Source organism: Cucurbita pepo, chromosome 2 (assembly GCF_057944985.1).
Source record: "Cucurbita pepo subsp. pepo isolate OVF chromosome 2, ASM5794498v1, whole genome shotgun sequence".
NCBI classification, from domain to species: domain Eukaryota; kingdom Viridiplantae; phylum Streptophyta; class Magnoliopsida; order Cucurbitales; family Cucurbitaceae; genus Cucurbita; species Cucurbita pepo.
In genome coordinates this window covers 13,098,845-13,109,700 of record NC_141799.1, presented here as the reverse complement: position 1 = coordinate 13,109,700, position 10,856 = coordinate 13,098,845, and the positions used below count along the sequence as shown (strand labels likewise).

The 10,856-nt window shown below is 38.7% G+C and overlaps 4 protein-coding genes across 4 annotated transcripts in view; 2 read left to right on the top strand and 2 right to left on the bottom strand.

Annotated features, from left to right (window-relative positions):
- The window catches only part of LOC111787450 (ubiquitin-conjugating enzyme E2 7), an 85,412-nt gene extending 79,162 nt beyond the window's left edge, over positions 1-6,250 (bottom strand). The window contains exon 1 of the mRNA XM_023667414.2: positions 6,226-6,250. The gene's annotated coding sequence lies outside the window, so the exon portion shown is untranslated. The remainder of the gene's footprint in view (positions 1-6,225) is intronic.
- LOC111788465 (RING-H2 finger protein ATL52-like) lies at positions 841-1,257 on the top strand. Its single transcript, XM_023668799.2, has one exon. It carries the CDS (start codon positions 841-843, stop codon positions 1,255-1,257), a length of 417 nt encoding a protein of 138 aa, XP_023524567.2.
- On the bottom strand, positions 3,909-6,321 carry LOC111787072 (glucan endo-1,3-beta-glucosidase). The gene is made up of 3 exons (XM_023667222.2): positions 5,243-6,321; positions 4,465-4,756; positions 3,909-4,258 (listed from the first exon to the last, which is right to left on the bottom strand). The coding sequence occupies exons 1-3, from the start codon at positions 6,272-6,274 to the stop codon at positions 4,107-4,109; spliced, it is 1,476 nt and encodes a 491-aa protein (XP_023522990.2). The 5' UTR covers positions 6,275-6,321; the 3' UTR covers positions 3,909-4,106.
- Positions 6,322-7,315: 994 nt separating this feature from the next.
- On the top strand, positions 7,316-10,261 carry LOC111787436 (methyl-CpG-binding domain-containing protein 5). Its single transcript, XM_023667394.2, has 3 exons — positions 7,316-7,907; positions 9,388-9,495; positions 9,589-10,261. The coding sequence occupies exons 1-3, from the start codon at positions 7,458-7,460 to the stop codon at positions 9,811-9,813; spliced, it is 783 nt and encodes a 260-aa protein (XP_023523162.1). The 5' UTR covers positions 7,316-7,457; the 3' UTR covers positions 9,814-10,261.
- The last annotated feature ends 595 nt before the right edge of the window (positions 10,262-10,856 follow it).

The following is a 10,856-nucleotide window of genomic DNA, read 5'->3' as shown; positions in this document are numbered from 1 at the left end:
TTCTGAATCGATTAAGAACGAAAAGTTTACAGAAACGTTTTATCTCTAGGTTTGTAATGTTGTATACAAATAAACTATGCAGGGATGGATGCAGCTGTGGGAGTAGCTGTTCATGTGACCCATGCAACTGCAAGTGAGCAATGGGAGGGATGGATAAGCCCCAAACAACAAAGCTTCTGGTTCTTAATACAATAAATTGATGAATCTACCCACAAAGTTTGTTCCTTTTTTTTTTTTTTTTTTTTTTTTTTTTTTTTTTTTTTTTTTTTTAATCTTTTGGAATAATGTAATTAAGTGAGCCATGGAAATTACAAGTCCATATGGATTTGGGTTTGCTATGGCTCAACAAATGTGTACTACTTATGTGTTGTGGGTTTAGGGTTTCATATTCATCAAACGTTCGACTATTTCAAATCCTGTTTAATATCAATATCTGTGTTTCCTGTGAATTCTTCTTCTATATTGTTCTAACAGCTTAATTCCACTGCTAAAAAACGCGTCTATTAGATGAAAAGAATATTTTGTTCCTCTCTCCAATCGATATGGGATCTCACAATCGTTACCTTTTCTCTCCCTCCCTCGAGAGAGAAGAAAAGAATGAAAGATTTAGATATACTTTGACATGTCTTTTATCAATATGAAAAGAGATCGATAGAATTAAGGTTAAAACAGTAAATCGAGTGTTGATTAATAAAAATCTACTTATTTTTTAAAATATTAATTTCCTCAAATGATAAAGATTAGTAAGAGATTAAGGATTCCGAAAAGGAATTAGAAAAGGTATTATAAATAACATTCATTCATTCATCCATTATGAGCGAATTTTTGTTCCAAATAATCATGCCGTCGCCGCCGTCTTTTGCCGCTTCACCGCCGCCAATTAGCGCCATCGTGGAGACTTACGGACTGAGATGGCCGAATAACAATTTGGCTCTGATAGCCATTTGTTTCCTCATTATACTCTACCTCATCCTCTTAAATTTCTTCAAATCCGAATCAGAATCCGGCAATGACCCAGCCGGAGCATTGCCGGAGATTGTACGGATTGAGGCCTCGGTTTTCAGTTACAAGGAAGCCGATGGAGGTCACGACGATGAATGTGCGATTTGCCTTGACGAATTTGAAGATGCCCAAAAGTGCCGGAAGATGAATAAGTGTGGCCATATATTCCACCGCCGCTGCATTGACCGGTGGCTCAAGGTGGACCGCCACTGCCCTCTTTGCCGCAGCTGCGTTTGCGTAGTCGTTCATCCATGATAAGATGATCGGAGTTTCTTCGTCGGAGATTATTTTGTTATCTTTGGGTTAGTTCAAATGTAAACAAATTAGTGCATTTATTATTATTTTTTTTCCAAAATTAAATAATATATTTTATTTATTTTTTTAAATCTCATAAATCTACTAATATTTATTCAAAATCTCATTCCAATTTTAAATATATATTTCTTATCCAATTAATTACATCTTAAAACATTATATTAAGTTACACTAATCAAAGTTTGTAACTCGCTCAGAATTAAGATCGAGTCGATAATGATTATCATGTGAAATATTAATTTTTTTTAACTAATGAATTTATAAAGAAAGATTAAATGTTTTGTAGTCTAATCTCAAATTTATTGTATAAGATACATCACTCAAGTGTCTGTACATTAACGATTTATATCAAATCATTTGTAATTATAAAGAGTGAATAATATTAATAGACTTTATCTAATTTAGACTTTTTAGGTTATTTTTTAGCATGATACTCTGTATGTCAACCATATTTGGTTTAAGATTAAAAATATGTTCATATAATGGATAATATTATGATGCTATGTTGTAATTAAAAGTTTAACGGTCCAAATCCACTGCAAACCGATATTGTCTTTTGGCTTTTCCTTTCAAGTTTTTCCTCAAAGTTTTAAACGTGTCTGCTAAAAAAAGGTTTCTGCACTCGCTCTAAGAAAGATTGTTTTGTTCCTTTCAACAACCGATGTGGGACCCCAATCCACCTTTCCATTCCGAGTTTCCTCTAAGAGTTTTAAAACGCGTGTGCTCGGGAGAAGTTTCTACACTCACTCCTATGATGAATGTTTTATTCCCCTCTCCAACTATGTGGGACGCCTAATCCACCCCTTCAAAACCCAGTGTCTTTATTAGCACACCCCCTCGTGTTCACCCCCTTCGAGTCTCATCCTCCTCACTGGCACATCGCTCAGTGTCCGGCTTTGATATCATTTATAACGGCTCAAGTCTACCACTAGCCGATATTGTCCTTTCTAGGCTTTCCCTTACAGTTGTCCTCTCTAGACTTTTTCTTTAAAATTTTAAAACGCGTCGACTAGAGATAAGTTTCCATACTAAATGATTTGTTTACCTCTCCGACTTATATGAGATCTCACAAACAAAAAATCAAAATTATAACTTTAAAACATAAATTCTCAGGTTAGAATTGAAAGCCAATTAAGGATAAAATTTGGTCAATAAATAATTTAAATTAATATAAAATGAATTTTGTTGAGGATTTAAAATAATAAAAATTAACTTGTTTTTCAAAAGATAATTTCCTAAAATGAATTAGTAAATCTATAAAACTAAAATTACTTGAAACAAAAATATTGCAAAAGGTACAATCATGCCATCGCCGCCGTCTTCTGCCGCTTCACCGCCGCCAATTAGCAAGATGGTCAACACTTCCGGACTGACATGGGGGGATGAGTATTTAGCTCTGATAGCCGTTTGTACCGTCATTATACTCTACCTCATCGTCTTAAATTTGCATCAAATCCAGATACTTCAACGAATCAGATTCCGGCTATGAGGCAGTCGGAGCATTGCCGGAAGTGCGAGCGCCGGTGATTGTACGGATTGAGGCCTCGGTTTTCTGTTTCAGGGAAGGCGACGGAGGTCACGACGACGACTGTGCGATTTGCCTGGACGGATTTGAAGATGGGCAAAAGTGCCGAATGATGAATAAGTGCGGCCATATATTCCACTGCCGCTGCATTGACCGGTGGCTCAAGGTGGAGTGCCATTGTCCCCTTTGCCGCAGCTGCGTTTGTGCCGTCGTTCATCCATCTTCTTTTTGAAGAAGATGATCGGAGTTTCTTCGTCGGAGATTATTTTGTAATTTCAGAATTGAGTGTGATTGCAAATTTTGTAATTTTAGAATGAAATCTTCCAAGATTAAATTCAAATTTTTCTTTTTTTTTTCCAAATCAAATCAAACATTTAGTCCAATCATATATTTTAACATCTAATGTATCAAACTATATATTATTTTATTTCAATATGATAAAATATTTAGTTCACCGGTGTGAATTTCATTTAAATTTTAAATATATATTTATTTTAATTAAATATTATTTTAAGGCCTTCAAATTAATTATATATTTATTTTTTATATTTAATATACAATAAAAAAATTTAAATTTATTCTTGAGATTAAATTGATTATTTACTATGAGTTTTGACAATGTAAGTCGATTTTTTCCGAGTTATTTGTAAACATTTGTTGTACTCATTTAATATATACGGTTGGGGTGTGGCTCAACCTTTGAACTGCATATGAGATGAGTTTTTGCTTCATATAGCTCAAACTATTCCTTCTCGACCGTACCATAGAGAGAGGGAGTGGAGTCGTATTAGTCAAATATGGAAGTTAACATTTAAGAAACTACTCGTATACCTATCTAAGTGCTCTTGTGAGATTCTGTTTCTGTCCGTTCCTAAAATAATATGGTTATTAAATCAACTACAATAATCAGTTTCACCAATCACCCCTACAAACACGAGGAATAAACGCACATAAACATAAGTTCATAACACCTTAGTATCCAGTAAAAAGTTCAAATATTCTTAATCTTTGAATAATCTTAAAAGTTGGGTAATCAGATTGTAACCTTATGTAAGAATGGATCGCATTCATCTAATAATAATAATAATAAAAGAAAAAAAATCAATCTACAATCCGACCTAAATTTTCGTCAAAAAATTCAACTCAATTAGATCGTCAAAAAGTGACCAAAAGCATTCAGAATTAAATATAAAACAAATAGCATTAATTACTACATCTAAAATTCCTATGAACTCCAACGGTCCTAAAATTACACTTTTTGGTTTCAAATTAATAATACACCGCCAGCTACCACCGCAATACATGCCCGCGCCACCGCCCCCAACAACCTGATCCTACGCCTCATCGCCGCCGCAGAGGCCACCGATTTCTCCGTTAACTTTTCGGCACCCAACGGGTAACTGCAGGCCTTGTAACCTGTACAATCCCAAAATAATATTTACATAACAGGTCTCTAAGCTATACACTATCATCCAATAGATCTCAAAATAATATCTTAGGTACTACCATAAATCTATTAATATAATTTAACCTAAGATCTATTAATTTTATTGTAAGAATTGAAATGATAAATAATTCAATTAAAAACTATATGATTAAATAAAATAAATAAAGTATCTTACTGGGGTCGGTGGAAGTGAGGACGCCAGTGTGATTGAAATCGCAGTTGAAATCATGGCGACCAGAGGACTGAAAGTAAGCGTCCATGGCGTAGGATGCATGTGACCGCACAGTATTCGGGTCGTAGCACGCCCCACCTGCTTGTATGGGCCCACAGTCCACTCCACTGCTACACACGTAGTCAATATTCTTCTGCAACGCTTCATCTGACGCGTCCGTTTTCGGCACGCACCACTTCCTCACACCATCCGACGGTTGCGGCGCCTGCCCTGCCGGTGCTGTGGGGCCCGTTGTCTGTTACATCAAAATCAACGGTCACAATCCAATATCATCAGGAATAAATGTGGTGCGGGAATTCACTTAAAAAAAGGCAAAAGAAAAAGAACAAAAGCGTATTTACTTTAATGCCATGGAATTAGGAAGAAAAATGGAGGGTATTTCCGTCAGAAAAAAAATTAGGACAGGTGGCTTTTTGCCTCATTAGACAGCAGGACCGCACTATGGACTTGCTGTCAGAAACTCGTATATCCACGCGTTCGTTGTTTATTGGTTAGTAAAACGACAAATTTACCGGTGATACTTAGAGACCAATTAGGGAGCAACACGTGTTATCGAACTCATGGGAAGAGGGGCTTCCGTGTAATACTCTTCTTCCACTGGTACGCAGACCAGTAATTTGGCGTGCCTGGATAACAAGTTAATTTACTAACATGCGCCCACCGGGTTTGGCATAATTCCGGCAGAGGCTAAGGGATTTAAATAGATGAAGAAGCGGTTTACCGGTGAGTTTCGGAGGATGCCGACGTCGTAGACCGGAGTTAGATCGGGCTTGAACAGGCCGTAGTTTCGCTCCGAGACCGACGGTTTGAGATTCTCGTTGAAAAGAGAGAAGACGTAGGTTTCGAAAGTTCTGTTGGGCATCATCGGCGTCCCCTTACCGGAGTTCACGTGCTTCACGAGGTTCCGGTTGTAAGAAATGGCGTTCTCCAAGCTCACGCCGGGTTGGTTCGGGTCACCGGCGGATGGCCACCCAGTCTCCGCCACGACGATGTCCACATCCCCGTACCCGAGCTTGTTCATCGCTGCGTGAACCGCGTCCATTTGCGCATCGAACATATTGGTGTAGTGTTTTCCGGTGGTGTTGTCGAAAAATCCGGCGTTCGGCTTGAACAGCGCGTAGTCCAACGTCGCCGGTCTGAATCCAAAGAATGGATACGGATTTACCATGAACGGCGTTTTTGTCTTGCGGTGAAACTCGAGGATCGGAGCGAATATGGCTCGATCGTACCCCTTCCGAAACCGCCCGGTACTCGGCGGCTCCGATGCCGACAAAATCCCCAAAGAATGAGGAGACGAAACCTTGATATCAGTGATATTCGCGAGGGTTAAAGCGGAATGTAAAGCCTTCATCGCGGGGAGCATATGAGCTATGAGATTCTTGTCGGAGGTGGCGAGGATCTCGTTCCCGACGGCGATGTGGTTGATGAGAGTGTTAGGGTGAAACGGGAGAATGTTATTGGCAATCCAGGATTGAGCGGCGGGGAGCTTGGCGAGGGACGGAATGTCGCCATTAGCGACAGAGACTGTGAGAGCGATGCCAGTAGCGGCGAAGGCACGGAGAATATCAGGGTTGGCGTCAAAGATCTTGACGCGGTCGATGGTGGTGTGGGATTTGAGGAAGGCGGCGACTTGGGAGGGCGGAGGGAGATTGTCGGCGACGGTGCCGTAGTTGACACCGATAGAGTAGGTGGCGGAGGAGAGGCGGAGGAAGAGAGAGAAAAGAAGGAGAGAGAGAAGTAGAGAATTAGCCATTGGCGAAGGGAGGGAGAGAAGTGGAGCAGTTTAATTACAGAGTGGAGGTTTTTGAATCGTTTTGTGCAAAAGAGAGAAAGGAGGGGGAGAGTGAGGTAATGCACCTCGGGAATCTGTTGGGCCCACTACTGGCCCATGCCTAACTCTAAAATTAATAAAAATAACTTTTATGTCTAAACTTTTAAAAATTCATAAATAACCTTAAAAAAAAATAATATTTAAAAAGAAAATACGAAAATCAATGATATTTTATTAAAATATAACTTTCAAATTTCAAAAAATTTATTAAAAATAATATTTTTTTAATAGTTTGTTTCTCAAATAATTTCGTCAAAATAAAATCATTTTTATGTAAAATTTTGTTTTTAAATGTAAAATAGATTATAAGGTCCACATCGTTTAGATTTAATTACTCAAATAATCTGATAATGCGAAGATATTGGAATATATTTTATACTCTTGTAATCCGTTATGATTTTTTTTCTTATTTTTTGAGATTTGGATTAATAGTATATTTTATTTAAGATCGGACATTCAATCTTACTTTTGTTTCTCATTCTTATTAGAATGTTAAATGAAATTAAATTTTATAAGGTTTTGGGTCCGTATTGATTTCAAATATGTTTAATGTTAGATGATCTAAAGTCTATGATTATGTGGCTCACATAGGGATATGATGTGATATGGCTCACACATGTGACTAATTTCAATTGGTTTTTAAGGAGGATCAAGTTTAGAAGCTACGGTCGAATAAGACAATGCGAGAAATTTGTATATAATTGGACAGGGAGAAAATGTATATCACCTCAAAGCGGTATGCTATGAGATCCTCATATCAATTTTAGAGAGGAACGAATGTCAGCAAGAACATTAGACCCAGATATCACTCTAATTAAACTACGAGGGCACGAAAGGAAAAAATCAAATGGGCCGAGGCCCAATGAAGAGTTTTTGAATGGTTGAATGGGCCAGGCCCATAATGAAGAGTAGCCAATGAAATTGGAGAGAAGAGAGAGAAAGAGGGGGGGGGGGGGGGGGAAGAGAGAGAGAGAGGGAGGGAGGAGAAGAAAAAGTAATGGTTTTTTGATGAGTGTGAAGTGGGAGACAATAAATAATCTCCCCCGTGTTTTAACGCTTCTTTCCGTCTTCTCCTTCTCCTTCTCTTCTTCCTCCCCCCACCCACATGTCTGCTTCTGGAACTTCGTTTCCGGACCCCGACTGGCCCCGTCAAGGTTCCACCCGACCCGACTTACCTTCTCCCCACCACTTCCCTCCCGACCCTCTCCTCTCCTCTGGCTCCTTCATCGACTCCTCCACCGCCCGATGCGGAACCCTACCTTCTTCTCCCGACTACGCCCGAGATCTTGACGGGACTCATCGCAAGAAGCCTGACACCTCCGCCACTCTCCGATCTCCATTGCCTGCTGACCCTCTCAACCCTAAGAAGCTTCCTCCCGATTCTCCTACTCCAGGAAATGGAGATTCTTCGGCACCTAAGAAGGTGTCCGCCTCCAGAGGAACCGACGCCTCCCCCAAATCCGCCTTATCGGAAAGGCCTAATTGGCTCCCACCGGGCTGGGTGGTGGAAGATAGAGTTCGCGCCTCCGGTGCTACAGCTGGAACGGTTGATAAGGTGAATTGATTCCTTCTCTTATGCCTTCAATCCTTTACGAATGTTCCATTTCTTAGTTCATTCTCTTGTCTGGTGGTTTTGAGGAATATGTTTTGGTAATTAATCGACCATGCAAGTATTAGTCTATGGCTCTGGCTACTGCCCTTTTTCTCTGCAATTTTATGTTTGACGATAGAACAGGGTCTTACTGTCTTTTATTCTTATTATTTTTACTTTCTACTCTACCTGTTTGACTATCGGTTTAGAATTTTCAACCATTAATGGATGATTTTTTGTGATACTGTTACGTTTACTCCTACTGCGTTGGAAACCTCGGATAAGAACATGAACCAATCAGAAGAAATGCTCATTGATTACCGAAAATGATCTTTTGTTTTTTGCCTTAAAGGGTTGGTTGTACCATTCCTGTTCTCCTATCAATTCTGGAAAGAAAGAGTTATATCAAGTAGTAAAGGATTTAGTAACATTCTGGATGGGTGATCGTCTGAAAAATGGATCACTAGCTAAACTCTGTTATATTGATGGGTATTGCAGTTTTAGTTACCTGTTTGGTGATTAAAAAGTTCAATTGGAGCAAGTAAACTAAAGGGATTCATTTCATCCACTTAGTCAGGGGTCTTCCGTAGATTTGTTGGAGTTTTTTTGTCCTTCATTTGATATGGCATTTAATTATGTTCATGTCCTTGCTTTTGAATCAGCTTATTTGACAATCCCAGCAATTCTGTCTCGCAGTTACTTAGAACAAACTTTCTTGGTACTTTTCTCTGGATAGTGAACAAGACTCGACGAACTTTGGTATAGATTAGATGCTTCTTTGGATTTTAGTATTCTAGCTAACTTTGCACTTACATGAATTCAATTAGCATAGCAGAGTTTGGTTGTTAGGATGGAGACCATTGGAAAAAGCTTTACACAAACCTCCACTGCTGTGTTGATAACCATTTCATAAATGGTCTGGGTCGAATTTGTAGAATAATGTTGATCATTTGATCTCTCATTGCGTGTTGGTGAATAGCTTTGGACTCAATATTTGTAGATTTCAGATGCTCTTGCTGGAATTGTGCACCTCATAGGATATGTGGTTGGTGCTTTGTGCTTTGTGCTTGACATATGATGCTTCACTAATTGTCATGTTTGAGATGGGTTCTACCTTAGTTTTGTATTCATGAGTAGCTTTGTTTAAAACCACATTCACATTGCTGATAGACAAAACAAGTGCTAGCAATCAAGTACGGTCACAAGTACCATCTAGCATTTAATTATTGAGAAAGAGTTCGTATGGAAATTTGCTTATGAATTGAGTTCCTTTCTCTTTTTTCCTTTTGTATTTGTCATGTCGTGCTGAATTAATTGTGAGCATGCTTGGGCCCCATTTATTACTTGAGGTTCCCCTTTCCTTTTATTCCGTTTTAAATGTTTATTGAACAAACAAACAGTAAAGAATGTTGAGAAAAATCTAATATCCCCATGTCCCTTGCAGTACTACTTTGACCCAAACTCAGGTCGTCGCTTCCGGTCTAAGATTGAAGTTCTTTACTTTCTCGAAACAGGAACGTTAAGGAAACGGAAGAAATCTTTAGACGGCAATGTGAGTCGAAAGCTAACACTCCTTCTTTAGCACCAAATAGATATTCAGATCTTCTCATCAATTTTTCACTTTTACTGATTTGCAACTCTGCAGTCTGCTGATGGCTCCGAAGAACCAAAGAGCAAGAAATCTTCAAGCAATGCTAAATCTGCTCCTTTAAACTTCGATTTCTTCAATGTGCCTGAAAAGGTTGAGTGGGTTCTCACAGACCCTTCTCAGGAGGTCTGGACGCCGTTTATTAACAACGAGAAAGTACCTGAATCGACTAAACGTGAATGGGTAGCAGCCTTTCAACTCCTCGGGCGATCGAAAGTCTGAAGGTTGAAGGGAAGTTGAACCCTTTTGGACATTTTTTTTGGGAACAGCCATCCAGGCAAGAACCATCATCCCTTCCTCCCTCCCTCTAATGGCTTCCCATCTGCAATTCTTTTGGTCTTTTTTTTTGGAAGGAGCAGGTGAGGTTGAGGGAAGTGTTGTGAAATCCAGATTTGGTTAGTAAAGATTACTGCAAAAAAGAAAAAAAAAAAAAAAAAAAAAAGAGAAAAAAAAAACAAAAATCATGACTCTCTATCTAACTGACTTATGCCTTGGACCGTGGAAGAAGTGTTGGATCAAATTATGTAGGTGGGAGCTGCTGCTCATTTCACATTCTGAATCCAATGTGCTTGAATGAGTATCTCTATTTTGAATGGTGTCTGTATTTTTTTGTCCTGTGTTTGATTCAGAATTGATATTTTTGTGGTAATAATATTGATGTTGCATGGGATATTGTGTATGAAATGGAATGAACTTGACCAATTTTAAATATAATGTTTGGTCAAACACTAGAATCTGGAATAAAAACAAAGAGGAAGGATAAGGATAGGAGGAATTGAATTTTGTCTGTTTTGCAGATCAGGCCTCTGTACTTTCAAGATTTTCAAATAAATGCCATGTGCTTTGCTAATTTGTAAATTACACGTTTTTTCATAAAATTTGTCTAACTTTAATCTCAAAAGCTGTGATTAACATCTTAATTAAGTTAACCTTTCAACTAAAAGAAATAAATAATAATAATAATAATAAGTGTCAAACAAAGGGTGTACTTTGTTTGAGAGCTCCAAAGAAAGGAGTCGAGCCTCGATTAAGGGGAGGCTATTCGAGAGCTCCATAAGTCTCAGGGGAGGCTTATAGTGTACTTTGTTCGAAGGGAGAATTGTTGAGGATTATTGAGAGTGAGTTCCACATTGGTTAATTTAGTGGAAGATCGTGGGTTTATAAGCGAGGAATACTATCTACTTTGGTATGAGGTCTTTTGGGTAAGCCCAAACCAAATCCATGAGAGCTTATGCTTAGAGTGGACAATATCATCCGTTTTGAAT